The sequence below is a fragment of the Salvelinus sp. IW2-2015 genome, linkage group LG8 (genome assembly GCF_002910315.2).
Source record: "Salvelinus sp. IW2-2015 linkage group LG8, ASM291031v2, whole genome shotgun sequence".
Taxonomy (NCBI): domain Eukaryota; kingdom Metazoa; phylum Chordata; class Actinopteri; order Salmoniformes; family Salmonidae; genus Salvelinus; species Salvelinus sp. IW2-2015.
In genome coordinates, this window is record NC_036848.1 from 47452026 (window position 1) to 47474383 (window position 22358).

The 22358-nt window shown below is 41.6% G+C and overlaps 2 protein-coding genes across 6 annotated transcripts in view; both read right to left on the minus strand.

The window, feature by feature from the left end:
- The window catches only part of itga9 (integrin, alpha 9), a 146931-nt gene extending 133452 nt beyond the window's left edge, over nucleotides 1-13479 (minus strand). The window contains 3 exon segments of the mRNA XM_023993588.2: nucleotides 7966-8072; nucleotides 11596-11723; nucleotides 13017-13479. Of these exon segments, the coding sequence (XP_023849356.1) occupies nucleotides 7966-8072; nucleotides 11596-11723; nucleotides 13017-13204 (423 nt within the window). The 5' untranslated portion in view covers nucleotides 13205-13479.
- Nucleotides 13480-14410: 931 nt separating this feature from the next.
- The window catches only part of golga4 (golgin A4), a 59616-nt gene continuing 51668 nt past the window's right edge, over nucleotides 14411-22358 (minus strand). For all 5 annotated transcript variants that reach the window (XM_023993589.2, XM_070444973.1, XM_070444971.1 and 2 more), the window contains 3 exons: nucleotides 18035-18132; nucleotides 16491-16577; nucleotides 14411-15928 (listed from right to left, as the gene is read on the minus strand). In XM_023993589.2, coding sequence (XP_023849357.2) covers nucleotides 15914-15928; nucleotides 16491-16577; nucleotides 18035-18132 — 200 coding nt within the window. In that variant the 3' untranslated portion in view covers nucleotides 14411-15913. The remainder of the gene's footprint in view (nucleotides 15929-16490; nucleotides 16578-18034; nucleotides 18133-22358) is intronic.

A 22358-nucleotide genomic window follows, 5' to 3' on the forward strand; every position in this document is an offset into this window, starting at 1 on the left:
AAAATGTAGTTGTGAATTCGCTACTTTAACTAGATCACATAGCGCGTGCTGCACAACAGTGAGTGACTCACAAGTCTCTCGTAGTTGGGTGCTTGTAAACAAACTCCACGTGACGGGGGTCTACTTCATAATGAAAAATGATGTGACAGGTTAAATGAAGAACGTGATCTTCTTTATCTCCTAACGTATTGCAAATGTTGACTGCAGGCATTGACTTAAAAAGTAGCTACAAATATTKTATTGTATTAAAGCACTTCAAAGATAAATTGTTTCAACGGTAATGACGATATTGAAAAACTCTCCCATGGCTAGTTCCAAATACACCAACTCACAGAGGTAAATAGAGCACTGTAAATCACAATAACATGTTTTTTAAAGAAGTGAATTCAAGTTCATTTTCAAAACTTTATAGTGTTATTTATGTTATTTTAGGGGGAGTCTGTATATGGAGTAAAGCATTGAAATTCCTTCAGTCCCATAAAGTTGTTTTCTACATTAATATTGCGTGTTGAAAGTGTTCCTCTAAATAATCGCTTAGCATCTTGTATTTTGGATAAACATTCCAGAACTATCTCCATCTCTTTGTGTGTGTAAAGTTTGGTTGTACTATCCTTGTGGGGACCAGAAGTCCTCACAGGGATGGTAAAACAAGGAAAATGTGCCACATCGTTTCGCTTGACCTGTTTTCTATTGATATTTKTTCGTATATATCCATACAAACTATGCTGATTCGTGACTTCGACTGGCTGAGAAAAGCTGCCCATCTGTCTCATTCTGACTCAAGACTTTTGGAGTCGGGATGAGACATTTTGCAAATGTCAGAGACAGACAGCAGGGTTTATTCAAATGTCCGCTGTTGAAAACMAAATGTTAGTATAAAATAAATATGAGATAATGTCTAGATACTTTTTAGATGCTTTTTATGGTGGAGATCAAGTTTATAAATTGCTTTGTTGGGCTAGTATAACAGTGGATTGTGCAGACAGACGGAACAGAGTAAATAGGAACATTAACGTCATAGATTTAGCCGGTGATAATTTGTGGAATAGACACCAGGTGGAATGCGGTTTTAACCAATCAGCGTTCAGGATTAGACCCACCCATTGTATAATGAGCTATGTGGAGTGTTTTAATAAGAAGGTCATACCAAGGATCATTCAGATATTTGATATTGAATTTTAAGACCCCTTGGAGTATCAAAAAATATTCTAAAAATGTTTTTGATTAAAATGTTATCTGGCCTTACGGCTATTAGCCCATACAAACAGACTGAATAACAGATTCACTACATGGAACAACAGGTAGTCCCCCCAACCCAAAAATGATTTTTTAAATTATTTTTTTAACGTGCATTTAACCCCTTATTTTTGGCACTAATAAGTCTTCATATATACACCACCAGTCAAAAGTTTGGACACACCTACTCATTCAAGTTTTTTRCCCTTCTATTTTCTACATTGTAGAATAATAGTGAAGATATCAAACCATTTGAAATAACACATATGGAATCATGTAGTAACCAAAAAAGTGTTAAACAAATCAAAACATATTTTATATTTGAGATTCTTCAAAGTAGCCACCCTTTGCCTTGATAACATCTTTGCACACTCTTGGCATTCTCTCAACCAGCTTCATGAGGATTGCTTTTCCAACAGTCTTGAAGGAGCTCCCACATTGCTGAGCACTTGTTGGCTGCTTTTCCTTCACTCTTGGTCCAACGCATCCCAAACCGTATCAATTGGTTTGAGGTCGGTGATTGTGGAGGCCAGGTCGTCTGATGCAGCACTCCATCCCGCTCCTTGGTCAAACAGCCCTTACACAGCCTGGAGGTGTGTTWTGGGTCATTGTCTTGTTGAAAAATAAATGATAGTGCCACTAAGCGCAAACCAGATGGGATGGCATATTGCTGCAGAATGCTGTGATASCCATGCTGGTTAAGTGTGCCTTGAATTCTAAATAAATCACTGACAGTGTCACCAGCAAAGCAACGTCACACCTCCTCCTCCGTGCTTCACAGTGGGAACCACACATGCAGAGATAATCCGTTCACCTACGTGTACTCTGCGTCTCACAAAGACAGCATTTGGAACCAAAAATCTCTAATTTGGACTCATCAGACCAAAGCACAGATTTCCACCGGTCTAATGTCCATTGCTCATGTTTCTTTGTCTAAGCAAGTCTCTTCTTATTATTGGTGTCCTTTAGTAGTGGTTTCTATGCAGCAATTGGAACATGAAGGCCTGATTCACACGGTCTCCTCTGAACAGTTGATGTTGAGATGTGTCTGTTACTTGAACTCTGTGAGGTGCAATCTGAGGTGCAGGTAATTGCCAATTTCTGAGGCTGGTAACTCTAATGAACTTATCCTCTGCAGCAGAGGTAACTTCCTTTCCTGTGGCGGTCCTCATGAGAACCAGTTTCATCATAGCGTTTGATGGTTTTTGCGACTGCACTTGAAGAAACTTTCAAAGTTCTTGAAATGTTCCGTATTGACTGACCTTCATGTCTTAAAGTAATGATGGACTGTCGTTTCTCTTTGCTTATTTGAGCTGTTCTTGCCATAATATGGATTGGTCTTTTACCAAATAGGGCTATCTTCTGTATACCACCCCTTCCTTGTCACAGCACAACTGATTGGCTCAAATGCATTAAGAAGGAAAGAAATTCCACAAATTAACAAGGCACACCTGTTAATTGAAATGCATTCCATGTGACTACCTCATGAAGTTGGATGAGAGAATGCCGAGAGTGTGCAAAGCTGTCATTAAGGCAAAGGGTGTGTCCAAACTTTTGACTGGTACTGTACTTCCATAACTTTTTTCAACTGGTACCGGGGGACCTTCAGAGAAGTCTTGTGAGGCCTGTGGGCACCCTAGAGCAATGTGTACGTGTTCGTGAGAGTCACCTTTTCACAGAGGGTTCATATTGGTTTGTAGGCCAAACTGTTCGGACGCTACAGACGATTTTGTGAGAAGACCGATTTTCGGGATGTCTCATGGTCTGACAAACACCGCTCTAGCTCTCTCACCTTTCAACACAGATTCGGAAGTGCGACATAGGCGGATGCGGTGGATTGAGATTTCATCAAATGCAAAACAGATATCTCTAGCTTAAACTGACAGATTATTATGGGGATTATCTTGCTATTATGCACAATTACGATTTGCGCGGGCGGGGAGGGGGGGCGCGGACTTCGACCTTAGGGGGTTTTTAATAGGAAACTATCGCAGCAGCCTCCCAACTTGCTTTGCACAAAGTGCCACAGAACAATGTGGTCCGAATTTAGACTGCATCCAAATGACAACCTGTTCCCTAGATAGTGTACAACTTTGATCAAGGTATTTCTGGTCAAAAGTAGTGTGTAACAGTTTTAACTTACGTCTGTCCCCTCGCCCTGACACGGGCGCGAACCAGGGACCCTCTTGCACACATCAACCACGGTCCCACGAAGGTGCTTACCCATCGCCTCCACAAAAGCCCGCAGCCTTGCAGAGCAAGGGGCAACCCTACTTCAAGTCTCAGAGCAAGTGACGTAAGCGATTGAAACGCTATTAGCGCGTACCCGCTAACTAGCTAGCCATTTCACATCCGTTACAAGTGCACTATCTATCTACGGAATGGGTGTCATTTGGATGCAGTCTTAGACAGTGATGCACAAATACTTAAAGTAGAAGTTTAAATTATTTTAAAGTATTTTTACCTAAGTGTTGGCTGTGCCCCTGGCTATGCGTAAATTTAAAAAACAAGAAAATGGTGCGTTGCTAATATTAGGAATTTGAAAATTATTCATACTATTACTCTGTAATACTTAAGTATATTTTAGCAATTACAGTTACTTTTGATACTTAAGTCTATTTTAAACTAAATACTTTAGACTTTTGTCATTTTCTATGAAGGTATCTTTACGCTTTTCACACACACACACACACACACACACACACACACACACACACACACACACACACACACACACACACACACACACACACACACACACACACACACACACACACACACACACACACACACACACACAAAGTTCAGCTCTTTCCCCTTTCATACTGGAGGAGAATTCCAGTCCACACTGTTACACAGCCTATTGAAGCGGGTAGAAGAGTTGTGCAGCAGATTTTGGGCACAGAGAGAGAGAGCATCAGATGACTGTCTGGCAGAAGTATGGCTGTGTTGGGAAACACTCATGTGTTTCAGAGCAGTCTGGCCGACAGCACTAGCAGTACTACTGGTGCTCCAACAAGCTTGCTACTAAATCATATTCAGTACTACAACAGAAGCAGTATGCCTGACTCCAAAGAACCAGTATATTATAAACAAGTAATAAACTAGTAAAACCATAATGTTAATGTTGTGTTTCTCTGCCAGAATCAGAGACCAAATATGGAGGTGTTCCATTATCACACATTTTGCTGTCCAGTCTGAGAGCTGATTGGTTTAGACTTTCAGTTAAACACAGCTGATTGGTTAAACTTTAAGCAACACACGGCTGAAATAAATGTAGTTCAGGGTCTGGATGTATCAAGTGTCGGAGTGTTGATATAGGATCAAGTACCCTGTGTCAATGTAATCTTATTCATTGTGATATTAAAAGACAAAACTGATCCTAGATCAGCACTCCTACTCTGAGACGCTTGATACATACAGCACAGAGCGACATCTGCCAAGCAGCCGGTCCTCTCCTCATGCAGAGATACCTGAGTCCATTCAGATGAGATAAAAACAAATATCAGCAGCCTGCTCCCTTCAGAATGGATAGTAGTTTATTACTATGATATGTCTATACTCAGCAGACCTCTACAGGGGCCCATGGATACGTGGCTCTGAAACTTCACTATCTTTCTGTTATCACCAAACCTGCTGGGGAGTTTAAAACAACTACTTGGACAATTTGCCACTTGACTTACTGTAAAATCACCAAACCTGCTGGAGTTAAGGCCAGGCACTACACCCTCATAGGGTATTTTTTTCCCCTTAATCATATCATAACCAACTTTTACTAGTTGAATGTAAAATATATTTTATTATAATTGTATTTTTTTTTAAATGTTTTATTAAAATCTGCAAATGCAGTGATATGTCATTAATATGTGCATATTTGCATATCACAGAAATCAATTTTTCTGGACACTGGATGAAATCAAACTAAATATTTTGGTTTCATTTTGTTAAGACACTCCAAGACTTATCCAGAGCAGATTGTGGATAAATACTTTTTCCTTCATTCTATCTGTAAAATACTAAAAGCTTTTTTGGCGCATTTTTCCAAAGAAAAATGTTATCTACAATAAAACATTTACAACATATCAATAACTCCGTCTGGGCAAGTCTGGAGAATATATCTAAGGAAAACCACACAACATTTGGTGAATGCAGATGCTTCTGAAGCTGAGAAAAATGTGTTGGCATGTTGGAAGAATCTGACATTTAAGAAATGGCAGTTAAAAACAAGTACACTGAATTTAGACTATAACAAATGCCTATTTAGACCCAATCACCATCCCTTCAAAGTAAGTTACTAATTATAGTCTAGTTTGTAACACTCACTATAAAATGGGCTTTTAAATTACATGTAATTTAATGTAGTATTTAAGTATGTCCATTTTAGTGGTTAAAATTCATAAAAATMTTGATGACAGTAGTATGATAAACTAAAGAAAATATAAATGTTCATCAAGTTTTTGACATTTGTATGTTTACTTTTCGAAAATATTAATATTAATGGGCCAAAATAGCAACAAATTTCAAAATTGATAGGTAGATGCAAAAATGTAATTTCAGCCTGTGGTGCCTGGCCCTAACTAACATTTTGGTATCACTTTATTTAATGAGTCCTTTTACAAATGGTCTACAGATGCTAAAAATATTAACAAATGATTAACTTCAAACTCTGTTGATATGCAACAACTTGATAGGGTCCCTTTTTCAAGGGATAAGGAAAACAGCCATCACCTAAAAACAACTACAATACATTACCCAAGACAAATCCCTCCTAAATCTCTGTATCTCTTATTATTCATGCATAATAACCATTGGAAGTGGTTTGAACATCATGGAAATATAATCCCTCTGCAATGATATGATAATGGAAGCATTGAAATGGAGAAAGACCATAGCAACAGAACACAAATTCTCAAGATTCCTCCAACTCCCCTGATGTGGGAAGCCTATCAACAAGTGTGTCAACACATTGCCACCTGCCAGAGGTGTTTACAGACTGTCTCAACACAAGGCCAACGGAGGCTATGAGTGTCCTTCTACTCTGTCTATTTCTCTACATGGGCTTATAGCCCTTACAAGTGTCCTTCGACCCACTACTGACAACCCTCCAAAACGTCCAGCCAGTCTCAAGGCCATGGAATGTCCCACAGGGCGAGAGACGGGCTTCAGGGCCAAAGAGAGAGGGGATTGGTCCTTTCATCACCCACTACAGGGTGCAGGAGTTAACACTTAATGAAACTAAGGTTAGGAGACCACCACCGTGGAAGGGCCAGGGACTGCAGCCTAAACAAACCCAGCCAGCTGCCCTCTGATCTGGGAGTAAATATACAAAAAGAGACCCTGGAGTAAAGACCCACGGCCTCGCTAGCACTTCAGAGATTACTACTGCATATAGTTGGTTTATTGATTGCTTAAAAATTAAATAGGTGTTTTTAACGTCAACTGCTAACAGAATGATAGCAGCATGCATGGTTCACAGCAATCTCGCACAATAGCCATTTAGCTACATATTCGTCGCCAAACCCACTGGCCCCAGGTCATCTATAAGTTTTTGCTAGGTAAAGCTCCGCCTTAACTCAGCTCACTGGTCACCATAGCAACACCCCCCATAGCACGCGCTCCAGCAGTTATATTTCACTGGTCATCCCCAAAGCCAACACCCCCTTTGGCCGCCTTTCCTTCCAGTTCTCTGCTGCCTATGACTGGAACGAATTGCAAAAATCATTGAAGTTGGAGACTTATATCTCCCTCACTAACTTTAAGTGTCAGCTGTCAGAGCAGCTTACCGATCGCTGAAGCCTTACACAGCTCCATCTGTGAATAGCCCATCCAACCAACTACCTACCTCATCCCCATATTTGTTTTTGTTTTTCTGCTCTTTTGTACACAAGTATTTCTACTTGAACATCCTCATCTGCACATATATCACTCCAGTGTAAATTGCTAAATTGTAATTACTTCGCCACTATTGGCTTATTTATTGCCTTACCTCCTTACTTKATTTGCACACACTGTATACAGATTTTTCTATTGTGTTATTGACTGTACGTTTGTTTATCKCATGTGTAACTCCGTGTTGTTGTTTTTGTCGCACTGCTTTGCTTTATCTTGGCCAGGTCGCAGTTGTAAATGAGAACTTGTTCTCAACTGGCCTACCTGGTTAAATAAAGGTGAAATAAAAATAAAMAAAMAAAACATGCATTTTACATGCACACACAGAAAGACAGACTCACACATGCACAGCTGCACACAAACACACAGGCACATGCACACACATACATAAACACACACAAACTCACAAATAAACAAAAAACTAAATGTGTACTTTCATAGTCGATGTGTCGTATAAGTAAATTATTTGGAATTAAGTTGTGTCCACTTATCCAATTGAAAACAATCATGCCGTATTGCCAAAAGCATGTGCCTCTACTTGAAAACCAAAGGATGGAGTAAAAAATACATTTGCCTTTTAAGGAGCGCTTTGATGTTAGGAAAAGCTGGGGTTTAACTATATGGTTCATGGAAAGACATTTGTAACAATGATGGTGGTTTAAACCCGGCAGCTTTTGCAAGCATACATAGATTGTGTTAAACAATTGCTGAAGTAACTGCGTACATCAATCCAATGCTTTCAAATCCATGACAGAGAGTGTGCAAGTACACACTTTAGGAGACACAGATGAAACAGATTAAAACAGATGATCAGGGTTGTATTGTGAATTTTGAACTCACCAGTATTTTTCCATTGGATTTGTCCTGCCGGGCGAGGCTGACCCCCATCCACTCATCATCCCTGTCTCCCTGGCACGTCTTCCCACAAGACTCCCTGGGCTTGTTCCCTGCAGGAGACAGACAGAAGATAGCAGTTTGTTAACAATGACTGTAATATTTAACCTAGTGGATGTTTCCCCCATCCTCTGGGAGTCAACAGATGAAAGGGGTGCCTAGAGACAAGTTTCTAATACAGTTCTAACAAACGAGCTTTAAAGTTGATCTTTTATCTTTTTGTTTTTTGTAGATGTAGTGGACGCGGTTCGGTGAGCTATGCTCCAATGATGAGTGACCTTGTTTGAGGTCTGAGGATTTGTGTTAGCTGCCCTGAGATWATGCCTTGGCTTTAGCTCATCAYGCTAACACAGTCTTATGGCATACATACATACTGGGTTCCACCCTGGTTCACTATTGAACAGTCTTACATTTTGAGACTGCAGGAAAATGTACCATGTCAAGTTCCTTGTAATGATCTGAATACCAGACAGGCTTTTTTTTATTTTATCGGTGTTGACACCAAACAAACAACTCTTGGGCCAACAGATATGGCCTAAATCCCAGACTACAGCCCAGAATGTTGTGTGTGTGTTTGTCTCTCTGATAGATGGAGAGCACAGTGACCTAGGAGGAGGGAGGAGAGGATTGAAACGCTTCCTTCGTCCGAAATGGCACCCTATTCCCTATATAGTGCACTACTTTTGACCAGGGTCCATAGAGCTCTGGTTAAAAGTAATGCACTATGTAGGGTGCCATTTAGGACAGAATCGCTGTTTGGTCATCCTACCCTGTTTAATCATTACAGAGTGTGTAGCAGAACTCTAGGCCAAAGGAGCTGCCCAGTTATTTCATGTTTGCTAACAGATAAAAGTGGCTTAGAAAAGCATACATGTCTTTTGATGGTGCTGGGCTATATTTTGACTGGCTTCTAGGACTCTATGTCCATTTMCTCTCTGTCTCTGCAACTTTAAGCAATTCTTAAATCTTAATGAAGATCAAAAAGACCTAAGGAATGTCTGAAAAAGGAGTAAGACTCTGTGTCTCCTTCTAAATGGCACCCCTATTGGCTACGTAGTGCACTACATTTCACCAAGATCTCGGGTCTCATTTGGGACGCTACCCAAGACATAAAAACATTAGTCCCATTAAAACATGACTGCAAAGAGTAAACAGCAGTAAGAAAGGAACATAGTTATTCACTTTAACAAGAATGCACTTAACTGGGCAAATAAAATCAATTAGCAAATGTTAGGTGAATTAGCAGACGTAGACACCACAAGAAGAATTGTGCAATCAAGGCACTGCTCTTACAGAGTCTGAATCTAACTTAACTTTAGAAAAAAGCGGTGGGCTAATCTCTCTCTCTCTCTCTCTGTTCAGTTCCTCCGTCTCAGATCACCGGCTTTGTCCCCAATTGCACCCTGTGCCCTATGTAATGCACTTTTTGGCCAGGCCCCATAGAGCTTTGGTGAAAAGTAGTGCACTAGYCTATAGGAAACAGGGTGCCATTTGTGATTCACACACAGATTTACTGGAGCAGTCAGTGCAAATAAGAAAAATTATAATTGACGCTATTTCCGGAGTTCATCACTAATATTTTCTCTGAGGCACCCTAGGGCTGAACTCCCTCTGTCTGGCATAATTCATGGTAGCTCTCGCTCTGTGTGTGTGTCGTGTGTTGTGTGTGAGAGAGAAAGGGCGAGAGAGAGACAGGGAGAGATCAGAGAGACAGAGAGAGTGAGACAGAGAGTGTGAGACAGAGAGTGTGAGACAGAGAGCGTGAGAAAGACAGAGAGAGAGACAGAGAGAGAGTGAGTGAGACAGAGAGTGTGAGACAGAGAGCGTGAGACAGAGAGAGAGAGAGAGAGAGAGAGAGAGAGAGACCAGAGAGACAGAGAATGAGACAGAGACCAGAGACAGAGAGTGAACACTGCAACAGGACCCCACGTCTGGCCTGACGCTTCGTTTAATAATGTACATCTTGTTGGTGACATGGAGGAGTAAGTGGGGATTTCTATTAAACCCACATAAACCTTCTCTCTCTCTTGACCACAAGAATAGCAATTGCAGTAAACTTTCTGGCACAACCACTTGGAAAATATTAGCTAAAACATTAATCATACCTATCAAAATATTTCTGGACTTCTAGCAACCCGAGAATGTTCTCTCTTTCTGTGTGTCTTTATTATTTATAAGTAAAAGGAACAGTTGACCAGTGTTAAACACTGTAGCTGCCTATATAACATACTTTGTGGTTAGTGTTGTCTGTTGTCCTGTCTGTCTGTCCATGGTCTGTTGTCCTGTCTGTCTGTCCATGGTCTGTTGTCATGTCTGTCTGTCCATGGTCTATTGTCCTGTCTGTCTATGGTCTGTTGTCCTGTCTGTCTGTCTATGGTTCTGTTGTCCTGTCGTCTGTCTATGGTCTGTTGTCCTGTCTGTCCATGGTCTGTTGTTGTCCTGTGTCTGTCTGTCTATGGTCTGTTGTCCTGTCTGTCTGTCTATGGTATGTTGTCATGTCTGGTCCATGGTCTGTTTTGTCATGTCTAGTTGTCATGTCTGTGGTCCTGTCTGTCTGGTCCATGGTCTGTTGTCCTCTGTCTTGTCCATGGTCTGTTGTCCTGTCTGTTCTGTCCATGGTATGTTTGTCCTGTCTGTCTGTCTGTCTGTCTATGGTCGGTTGTCCTGTCTGTCTGTCCATGGTATGTTGTCCTGTCTGTCTGTCTATGGTCAGTTGTCATATCTGGCAATGGTCAGGTGTCCTGTCTGGCAATGGTCAGGTGTCCTGTCTGGCAATGGTCAGTTGTCCTGTCTGGCAATGGTCAGTTGCCCTGTCTGGCAATGGTCAGTTGTCCTGTCTGGCAATGGTCAGTTGTCCTGTCTGGCAATGGTCAGTTGTCCTGTCTGTCAACGGTCAGTTGTCCAGTCTATGTATGGTAAGTAGTTCTCTGTAGAAGGTTGTGAAGCAGGGACCTCGTTTATCAATATTGCATAGAAAACTATTCTAAAATACTACCTACGAACAGAATTTAGAATGTTCATACGCATAGAAAATGTGTGATTTATCAAACAATCCTACAAGCGTCATACACACACTGGTAGGTGATAACCATTGATAAATACCAATTGTTCTCAGCCTCAGTGCTTGGCTATTAGCATTTTGAAACACCCCTAATTAACCCAATATAGTCAAAATCATCCCGTTAAAGCCTGTGGCTAATATACACTGGGTGTTTAAAACATTATTCCTCATATTGAGTTGCAGCCCCCCACACACACACACACATATGGCTGTGCGTAAATCTCACACTTTGTGTGGAAATGCTCCCACGCATGGTTTACGCAGATTTGTGTCTACACATGATTGATAAATGAGGCGCCTCGGGTATATCTATGTGGTTGTTCCTTGTACTGTATGCACGGCCAGTGGCTCCGAGCTCTGAGGAGAGACGTCTATATATAGAAGCCTCCAGTCTGGGGGTCTGGGGGTTATACTGAACAGAAGACTCTGGTCCTAAGGGTAAGTATAGTTTGTGGTTATCCAGATGGCTCTACTGTGGTCCCTTGTGACTGCATGGTCTGTGGTTCAGTACTGACCTCTGCCTAGGTCCATCTCAGTGCAGCGTCTCTCTGGGTTGCTGTGGACACGGCACTTGAACACGGCTCCAGGGGTGTGAACAGAGCTGCTGTGGGAAGAGTTGGCCTTTGGGGCCCCTACCAGCACCCTGTAGACAGAAACAAAACATAGTTTGTAAACAGTGTAAACGCAACACATCCTGTCACAGCAGTCAAGAAGAAGAACAAGAACAACTTCAAGAAGGAGGACTACTGTAGTAGGAAGAGTTGGCCTTGGGGGGCCCTATCTGCCCCTTGCATACAGAAACAATGGGAGAAGAAGAACACCTTGCATGAAGAGTCAAAGGGTGGTTGTCACCAAGCATGAAGGATACAGTGTCAATAACACACATCCTCCCACTGGGCACACACTGGTTGAATCAATGTTGTTTCCACGTCATTTCAATTAAATGACGTTAAACCAACATGGAATAGACGTTGAATTGACGTCTGTGCCCAGTGGGCTGTCACAGTAAAATCACATAATGATCTTCATAAGGCCCATTCTACAACAGAGTAATTCCCCCCATGTTCAAGACAAGTATGGTAGCCTATATTCAGGGGTGGAACTGGGGGAGAACATGTGGAACCGGAGTTCCCAAAGTGAAATTATTTTGATGTGAAAATCTGCTTTCTAAAGATGAACTCTAAAATGTAATATGAGTTCCCGAGTGACTTTTATGACAATTCCACCCCTGGGTATATGGGTCAGTCATGGCATCAGCACCCTGATTCATGACAGCACACTGACTCATGACAATGAAGACAATGGTGGGAGTTGTGACAGCTATGGGGACATGATCCCATAAGCTTTGGCTACATGCTGGAATCTGGGACAGGTCAGCTAGGCTGCTACAGAAAAAAAGTCTAAAAGAAACCAAATGAGATGCACATTCTTAAATACTGCACATCAATCAAACTGTTGACATAATAATGATAAGATTATGTCACCATCATACAAATTGACTGTTTTTCGAAACAAGAGAAATGCGTTTACGCGCAGCAGTAAACTAGTGAGTCAACTTCACCCACACACTGTCAATTGAGTAAGTGTCTTTTTTTAGAAAATTATATTTATTTACTTAGTGATTTTAGAGGCTATTGCTCACATCATTAGGCTATTTATTTTTAAACAACTGCATGCAAGCTAGGCTATTCTTTCAACAACTGCATGCAAGCTAGGCTATTCTTTCAACAACTGCATGTCGGCTACGTAGCGCGACACAAATTTGAATGGCCCAAATACAATCCATAAGAATTGCGTAACAACCATACTGTGCCATTAATGTCCATGGGCGGATACATAAGTGCATGAACAGTCCCCATTGCAATAACATTCACTATAAGATAGATACTAGGCGTTATAGGCTACCATGAGTAAACAGGTAGCCTATGAGACTTACCAGCGCGTATTGTCATGATAGTGCTCCAGAACAGAATATCCAAAGAAACTCGAGTCAGGTCCACGGAACACAATAGGATGTTCTAAGTCAATGTTGTAGGAGTGAACTACAGAAACAGACAAATACACGTAGAGCACATTCAAAAGGCTCCTCTTCTGATTCTGAAAATGGGCCATCCTTTTGCGCATCCTTGAGAGGAACAACACTATTGAAGAAGTATCTAAAAACAAAACAAAGCCCGTCAAGGTTTCAGTGCTACTACAGAAAAAGTTACAAAAACTAACAGTTCAACTAGTTTCTGAAGTCTAGCACTTCGAACATGGAACAATTAAAGGGGTAGGTGCTCGAGAATAAAAATAATGGTCCGGTGAAAAGTAACGGTCTGATCAGCTGCTCTCCATACTGTGAATCTGACGAACTGGAGTCTGCAGCTCGTAGTTGCTCGCGGCGATGATAAGTGCGGTCATGGTGAAACGCAAATGGGTTCGGGGCCCGAGCATCACATTTCACCGAAAACCGCCTCGCGCTTACAACGTTTATGAACGATGCTGCCCCCTGCCGTTCGGTATGTGGGCAAATCAAGGGCCAAAGACAAAGTACCTGTTGTAGACCAATCCATTTGTATATTGGCTGATGTTTGTGGATCATGTCGTCTTCATCACTTGTTCATATATTTTGGAAAAACTTCCTTAACAAAATAAGTGGCTTGCTAGCAAATTAAAATATCAGAAATAAAATACTAAGTGGACTGTAATTTTCGGTTCACTTAAGGACCTGGTTCCATAAGTTAAATGAAATGTATGTTACAAAAGATTACTGCCATCTGGCTGCCAAAGTAATCACAGAGTTGTACTGTATAAAGGCAACTTTAAATCTTGGCAGTTTGTAATACAGATGTTATTTATTTCCTAACGTGAAACATTTGTTATTCAACAGTGTGAAACAGATTTCCTCTATCAGTTTGCCAAACAGTTCTATACTTACAGGTTAATAGAACTGTGACATGTCCTGTTTTGGTTAGAGTGGTTATTATTCTGTTCACTCTCTACAGTTAGAACACAAGCAGGTGACCACCTCATCATCCTCAGAACTGTTCTTATCTTATGATACAGATTTTGCAACAGAAATTGTGAAAAAAAGGACTGAAATACCTCAACAAAATACCTCTGACTGACATCTCTTACTGAAAATTCAAATAAGCGTACCTTACCACCGGACTCTTCAAAAGGTAATTCAATATCTTAGTGAAATACAGTTTCTCTTTCTGAAATATATCTGGTCATACAAGAATATAAAGGTCAGAATAGGCTAACACATGTACATACTGTATATACAACATTGAAAAAGATCCACATTTCAACAAAGTGAAAAATGAGCACAGAGGAAGACAGAAAATCWGTGTAAATAAAATTGTATTAGCTTGTCTCAAAATGTATTAATATAGCCAACAGTCACATTGTTCCCAATAGTACAGATTCACTTTTTTATTTATAATATGTTTTGAGTTTATTTTTTGGTCAGTCACCACAAAATATAAAGTAGAAAAGCTGTGGGAAACAAACAAACATGGTACTAGAAGCCAGTGTGTCTAAGTGGTAGAGTGTAATGGAAGGTAGAGTTAAAGGATCATCTCATCCATATAAATAGAATGCAGATTCATATTAAGAATCGATAGAAATAGAACGTAGATATTATATTTCTATGATCCCATCACACAGTCATAAGGGTAAATTGATACGTAGAGCAGAAACACAACCAAAAATCAACTGATAAACAACCAAAGATCAACTCAAAAACAACCACGGATCAACTGAAAACCATAATTTAAAGTAACTGTCCAGTTAAAATCTCCTAAAAGTTAATATGCTGTTAACCCATACCCAAATAATGTTGTTGACTAGTCTTATACTCATATTTCTGGGCAAAGCATAAATTGAAGAAATAACACTTCAAAAACCCCACCTCAAACTTGTTTCTCAAAACACAGTTTAGAAAATGCTTGCCATTTCCTCATAGAGAACGATGTCATCCTGCCTCATTGGCTGAGCTGGCCAATCAGCGGTCTACTCACATTCATATTTTTAATGACCGGTATACGCCCACAACATTCTGTAGTTGGGTCGTCCCCAACAACCGGATGTTCTGCTTTTCAGGGGAAATGGAAAGAGCCTGTGTTGCAACTCCATCTTAACTCCTCCTCCACATCTAATGGATTGGCTGAACAGTGCAGAAGAGAACCTCCCCTGACATTTTTTTTTCTTCTCGTCAAGACTAGTGTGTAGGGAATCTAGTTTCAGGCATTTCTTTTAGACCTGCTACGTTAGGTTAGTTGTTGGGGTAAACCCACACCATTCCAACACAAAAAGCTGCTTAAATACCACGTTTTCAAAGGAAAAGTATTTCACTCATATTGTCATTAATTATAGGTCATATTTAATAGAAATCTGGAAACACTGGACAGTCCCTTTATCAGAAAACACAACCAAATAATCAACTCAAAAACAATCAACCAACCCAATGACCAAAACAAACTTATTGCACAAGCCATCCATCCAAAGAAAATCGAAGTAAAAAAGAGAATTAATTTTGGACTAAAAAACAAACAAATATTGTATAATTCATAAATTAAAAACCGTAATTTCATCGCGTGAAAGTAGACTGGAAGAATTAGATACTATCTTTAGTTGGCATATTTTATAGTTCCCTCATAAGATTAGCTATGCAGCTCATACACATATCTACACAGCGCACAAACACACACAGTCAGAAGCAGAAGAAATCAGACAGGACAGTAGAAGGGCTAGAGCTAGTCCACAGAGTCTTCCTTCTAGTCCTTCAGCAGCAGTTTAGTCCACCCTCCATCCTTAAAGTACCAGCATCATTCTAATACCTGACCCTCATCGTAGCCAAGGCTGAAACAATAGTGAGAAGAGAGATACATGATTACTTTAACTGCACAGTACTACTTTGACCGGTAAGAAGATAATAGAAGCACAAATACCATCTACCCTGATCTGACCTACAACACACTTATGACTAAGCATTTCATGGTAAGGTCTACACCGGTTGTATTCGAATCATGTGACAAATAAATGTGATTTGATACTAAAGCCAAATTGTGTATGCTTGTACACTGTGCTTACCAATATGCCTTAATACTGTAACAGACAAGAGGCTAGACATGTCTTCCCCCTTCACATCCCGCCATGTGTTTCCATTGCTGTAACCGATACTGTAGTCACGGGTAAGTGATCTACATGGGTCTAGTTGTTTAAGATGCAATATATCTGGATGAGTAGGATATTATCAACATACTATACCTATAGGCCAAGGCAACGTCTGTAAGCGATTGCTGTCATAGCATGGACTGGGTGTGTGTGTGTGTGTGTGTGTGTGTGTATGCATGTATGTATCTGTGTGGTTGCATATGGCTCATCATTAGTGGCTTTACGACAAGGAAGAACATATGCTTACAATTGCTTTTGTATCCTCTTTCTCCAGAACCTGCTGAGCTTGGTCTTGTGGGAACTTGAGCATGGAGGTTATGACTTTAGCCATCGTCTGTGGGAGGGAAGAGAAAATACAGAAATTACTTAACCATCTAAAAAGAAAAGTAGCATACATTCAAWWWWTMTMTTTTTTTTACCCATTTCTTTTCAGTGAAAATTGCTTAAACATTAACTTGACCTTGGTGGCTGCGGATGTTTGTGATATGTGTTGGGAAACTGATGACAGTTCACAACTGAGTTGTTGGAGTCAATGCTTTCAATGGCATGGGTATGCAGCCACATGGTTCCAATGTTTTTAAGTCTCTCAATTCTTGGCAGCCGGGTTGGGATCATTGAAGTAAACCTAGTACTAAAGCTGCCCATCTGTACAGACATTCACCCAGCCCAGACCCAACATGGATGATCAATCAGTCAACCTCTGTCCAGCCATTCACCAAGCTCAGATCCCTATTCAGTTGATGCAAATCCAATATGTAGGCAGGTTAACCCCTGTCCAGCCATATACCAAGCTCAGATCCATCATGGAGTCTTAGTGATCCCCTGTCCAGCCAATCACCCAGCTCAGTCACCCACTTCACCCCATAGTAATCCAACATGCAGTCTCTACTCTGTGACCCCCTGCCCTCATCACTACCATCTTCCATCAGATAAACAATTGAGGTTAAGTGAACCCATTTCCAGCCATTCACCACCTAAGATCACACACTGCAGCCCATAAGGCTCTGTGACCCCCTGCCCTCAACACCACCATCAACGACCCAATCAAATCAGCCTGCTCATTGAGACAAAAAAAAACTCCAAGACTATCTGCCAGGGTTAACAGCATGTGTTAGCTAGCTTATAAAATACTGGCCCTAATCAGAAAAAGTGCTACTGTTTGAGGAAACCAGGGGAACAACCAACCAAAGACCTCTTCTTGTTCTAGAGGAGCTAAACAAGGCCAGTAAGTCTTTAAAATGGCAGTGTGAGTCATGTGAATAGTATGTCTGTGTGGGGGACATCCTTCCACTCCCAGGGAGGCCATAATGATATGGCTATGACATCATCAAGTTTAACTGTTTACTGAGGACCTAAGGGGGGAACCCTGCTAGCTTTATGTGTGTGCGTGTAATACCCCGCCGTTTTTAGGACCGTGTCAACTAGCACTGTTAATTCCCATACAGAATCATTAATTAGCACCTATGCTAAACGGACACAAACACAAAATTACTTTTGTACGAGTCTAACTGGGTGACGGCTGTGTGGGAATGGAGAAGTTTATTGGCTCTCTCTCTATCCGGTCTCTCCTTCCATATTTTCGACCTCCTCTCACATTTTCATTGAGGGAAAGCAACTAAATAAATGGCAATCTATCCTGGGCTGAATAAAAGGGAAGTGTGATACCGATAGTTATATTTCAAGAAACTTGAATGATGCAGGATTGTGGGCTCATATGTGCACTGTCAATCTTCCCTCATCAGAAAATGTTACTTTAATGTTAAAGATGCAAATTGATTATTGATAAAATACCTTAGTTTCCCGCCCCATCATGTACTCAAACAGCACCTTCCTCAGGTACTCAAACTCTGTGGGTTCTGAGAAGGACTCAGCACTGTAATGGCCAGGATCTAGAACACAAAAAGGGTCAAATTAATTAATCACAAAATTAAAGTCACTAAATCTTTAAAATGTATGGACAAAGTCGTACAATCTTGATCATCATTGAATTCAGTAACCAAGCTATAAACTAGGACATACAGTGAGCTCCAAAAGTATTGGGACAGTGACACATTTGTTGTCGTTTTGGCTCTGTACTCCACTTTGGATTTGCACTTTGGATTTGTAATGCTACAATGACTGTGAGGTTAAAGTGGAGACTGTCGATTTCATTTGAGAGTATTTTTATTCATATCGGGTGAATCGTTTAGAAGTTACATCACTTTTTGTACATAGTTCCTCCATTTTAGGGGACAAGTTCACTTACACTGTATACAGTATGTATATTAAAAGTATTCGATCCCCTATTTATAGCACGCAATGACTACATCAAGCTTGTGACTCTACAAACTGGTTGGATGCAATTGTTGTTTGTTTTGGTTGTGTTTCAGATAATTTTTACGCAATAGAAATTAATGGTAAATAATATATTGTGTCATTGGAGTCACTTTTATTATAAATAAGAATATAATGTTTCTAAACACTTCTACATTAATGTGGATACTATTAGGATTACAGATAATCCTGAATGAATCGTGAATAATCATGAGTGAGAAAGTTAGACGCACAAAAATCATACCCCCAAGACATGCTAACCTTTCACCATTATAATAACAGGGGAGGTTAGCATTTTTTGGGGGGGGGGTATGATATTTGTGCGTCTAACTTTCAAACTCATTATTCACGATTCATTCAGGATTATCTGTAATCATGCTAGCATCCACATTAATTCTTCAAGCTCAGTCAAGGTGTTGGGGATCATGGCTAGACAGACATTTTCAAGTTTTGCCATTTTCACGCAGATTTAATCCAACAATGGTAACTTGGCCACTCAGGAACATTCACAGTCTTCTTAATAAGCAACTCCAGTGTAGATAGATTTGGCCTTCGATTTGTTGTAGATTATTGTCCTGCTGAAAGGTGAATTCCTCAGTATCTGGTGTAAAGCAGGTTTTCCTCTAGGATTTTTCTTGTGCTTAGCTCAATTCCATTTCTTTGTATCCTGAAAAACTCCCCAGTCTTCGCCGATGTCAAGCATTCCCATACAATGATGCAGCCACCACCAAGCTTGAAAATAAAGAGGCAGTTACTCAGTAATGTGTTGTTGGATTTGCCCCAAACTTTGCAAGGCTTTGCATTTAGGCCAAAAAGTGTATTCCTTTTATGTGTTTTCTTGTTTGTTGCAGTTCTACTTTAGTGCCTTGTTGCATACAGGATGCATGTTTTGGAATATTTGTATATTTGTATTCTTTTCACTCTGTCATTTAGATCATTATTGTGGAGTCACTACAATGTTGTTAATTGTCTGAATTGTTACCCATCTACCAATCACCGCCCTTCCTTGAGGCTTTCGAAAAGTTCCCTGGTCTTTTTAGTTGTATCTGTGCTTGAAATTCAATACTTCACTGAGGGACAGATGTTGTATGTATGGGGGGACAGAGGAAGGGTCGATCATTCAAAATCATGTCAACCATTATTATTTCAAACAGAGTGTGTCCATGTAACTTATGTGATTTGTTAAGCCAAATTTTACTCCTGAACTAATTTAGGCATGCCTAAACAAAAAGGGAGTGAATAATGTTTCAATTAGTTACAGAACATGGAAACCCTTACAGCAGCACACAGGCGTGGGTTCAAACCAAGTGCCAAATACAAAAACGACCAAAACTGGAAAGAATGGCACATGGCCTAGATGAGCACTAGTACACCGCAAGAACATTACAAACAGTCCAGTTCAGGGTTTCCGTTAGCGGTAAATGCTGGTTTTTGGTCGATAAAAAAAGAAAGAAAAGCAGATAAATAAAAATTGTTGCCGGCCAAATTGCAAAATAGTGCTTTTTGTCCATTTATGGAAATACCAGTCGATGTGCTCCAACTTCAAATGCAAATAGGCTGATAAATCCTCAAGCTGCTGGGGTGGGTTTGTTCCTATTTTTACTCATGCAAAATACAGGAGGCCCTCGTAAAAGGACTTGAGCTTAGCGTACCACAACTGGGCAAAATTGGCAAATTTTAAGCCATACCACAGATTCTCAGTTGGATTGACAGATTCTCAGTTGGATGGAGGTCTGGGCTTTGACTAGGCCATTCCAATACATTTAAATGTTTCCCCTTAAACCACTCGAGTGTTGCTTTAGCAGTATGCTTAGGGTCGTTGTCCTGCTGGAAGGTGAACCTCGGTCCCAGTCTCAAATCTCTGGAAACCTCAAGAATATCCCTGTATTTAGCGTCTCCTCAGGGATCTCCTCCCAGACCTGGACTAAAGCATCCGCCAACTCCTGGACAGTCTGTGGTGCAACGTGGCGTTGGTGGATGGAGCGAGACATGATGTCCCAGATGTGCTCAATTGGATTCAGGTCTGGGGAACGGGCGGGCCAGTCCATAGCATCAATGCCTTCCTCTTGCAGGAACTGCTGACACACTCCAGCCACATGAGGTCTAGCATTGCCTTGCATTAGGAGGAACCCAGGGCCAACCGCACCAGCATATGATCTCACAAGGGGTCTGAGGATCTCATCTCGGTACCTAATGGCTGTCAGGCTACCTCTGGCGAGCCCATGGAGGGCTGTGCGGCCCCCCAAAGAAATGCAACCCCACACCATGACTGACCCACCGCCAAACCGGTCATGCTGGAGGATGTTGCAGGCAGCAGAACGTTCTCCATGGCGTCTCCAGACTGTCACGTGTGCTCAGTGTGAACCTGCTTTCATCTGTGAAGAGCACAGGGCGCCAGTGGCAAATTTGCCAATCTTGGTGTTCTCTGGCAAATGCCAAARGTCCTGCACGGTGTTGGGCTGTAAGCACAACCCCCACCTGTGGACGTCGGGCCCTCATACCACCCTCATGGAGTCTGTTTCTGACCGTTTGAGCAGACACATGCACATTTGTGGCCTGCTGGAGGTCATTTTGCAGGGCTCTGGCAGTGCTCCTGCGCCTTCTTGCACAAAGGCGGAGGTAGCGGTCCTGCTGCTGGGTTGTTGCCCTCCTACGGCCTCCTCCACGTCTCCTGATGTACTGGCCTGTCTAGAGAGAGCAATCCTTCTCCAGATCCTTCAGGTTTCGGGGCTGTCGCTGGGCAATACGGACTTTCAGCTCCCCCCAAAGATTTTCTATTGGGTTCAGGTCTAGGGACTGGCTAGGCCACTCCAGGACCTTGAGATGCTTCTTACGGAGCCACTCCTTAGTTGCCCTGGCTGTGTGTTTCGGGTCGTTGTCATGCTGGAAGACCCAGCCACGACCCATCTTCAATGCTCTTACTGAGGGAAGGAGGTTGTTGGCCAAGATCTCGCGATACATGGCCCCATCCATCCTCCCCTCAATACGGTGCAGTCCGTCCTGTCCCCTTTGCAGAAAAGCATCCCCAAAGAATGATGTTTTCCACCCTCCATGCTTCACGGTTGGGATGGTGTTCCTGGTTTTTCCCTCCGACTCAATCCTTCTTCTTCCTCTCCACACACGCGAGTGGAGTTTAGACCAAAAAAGCTCTAATTTTTGTCCTCATCAGACGAGACCACAGTACCTTCTCCCATTCCTCCTCTGGATCATCCAGATGGTCATCTGGCAAACTTCAGACGGGCCTGGACATGCGCTGGGCTTGAGCAGGAGGAACTTGCGTGCGCTGCAGGATTTTAATCATGACGGCGTAGTGTGTTTCCCTAATGGTTTCTTTTGAGACTGTGGTCTCAGCTCTCTTCAGGTCTTGACCAGGTCCTGCCGTGTAGTTCTGGGCTGATACTCACCTTCCCTCATGATCATTGATGCCCCATGAGGTGAGATCTTGCATGGATCCCCAGACCGAGGGTGATTGACCTCATCTTGAACTTTCTTCCATTTTTCTAATAATGCGCCAAACAGTTGTTGCCTTTCACCAAGCTGACTTTGCGCTATTGTCCTGTAGCCCATCCCAGCTTTGTGCAGGTCTACAATTTTATACCTGATCGTCTTAACACAGCTCTCTGTCTTGCCATTGTTGGAGAGGTTGGAGTCTGTTTGATTGAATGTGTTTTTGACCAGGTGTCTTTTATACAGGTAACGAGTTCAAACCAGGTGCAGTTAATACAGGTAATGAGTGGAGAACAGGAGAGTGGCTTTAGACCAAAATAACAGGTCTGTGAGAGCCGGAATTCTTATGGTTGGT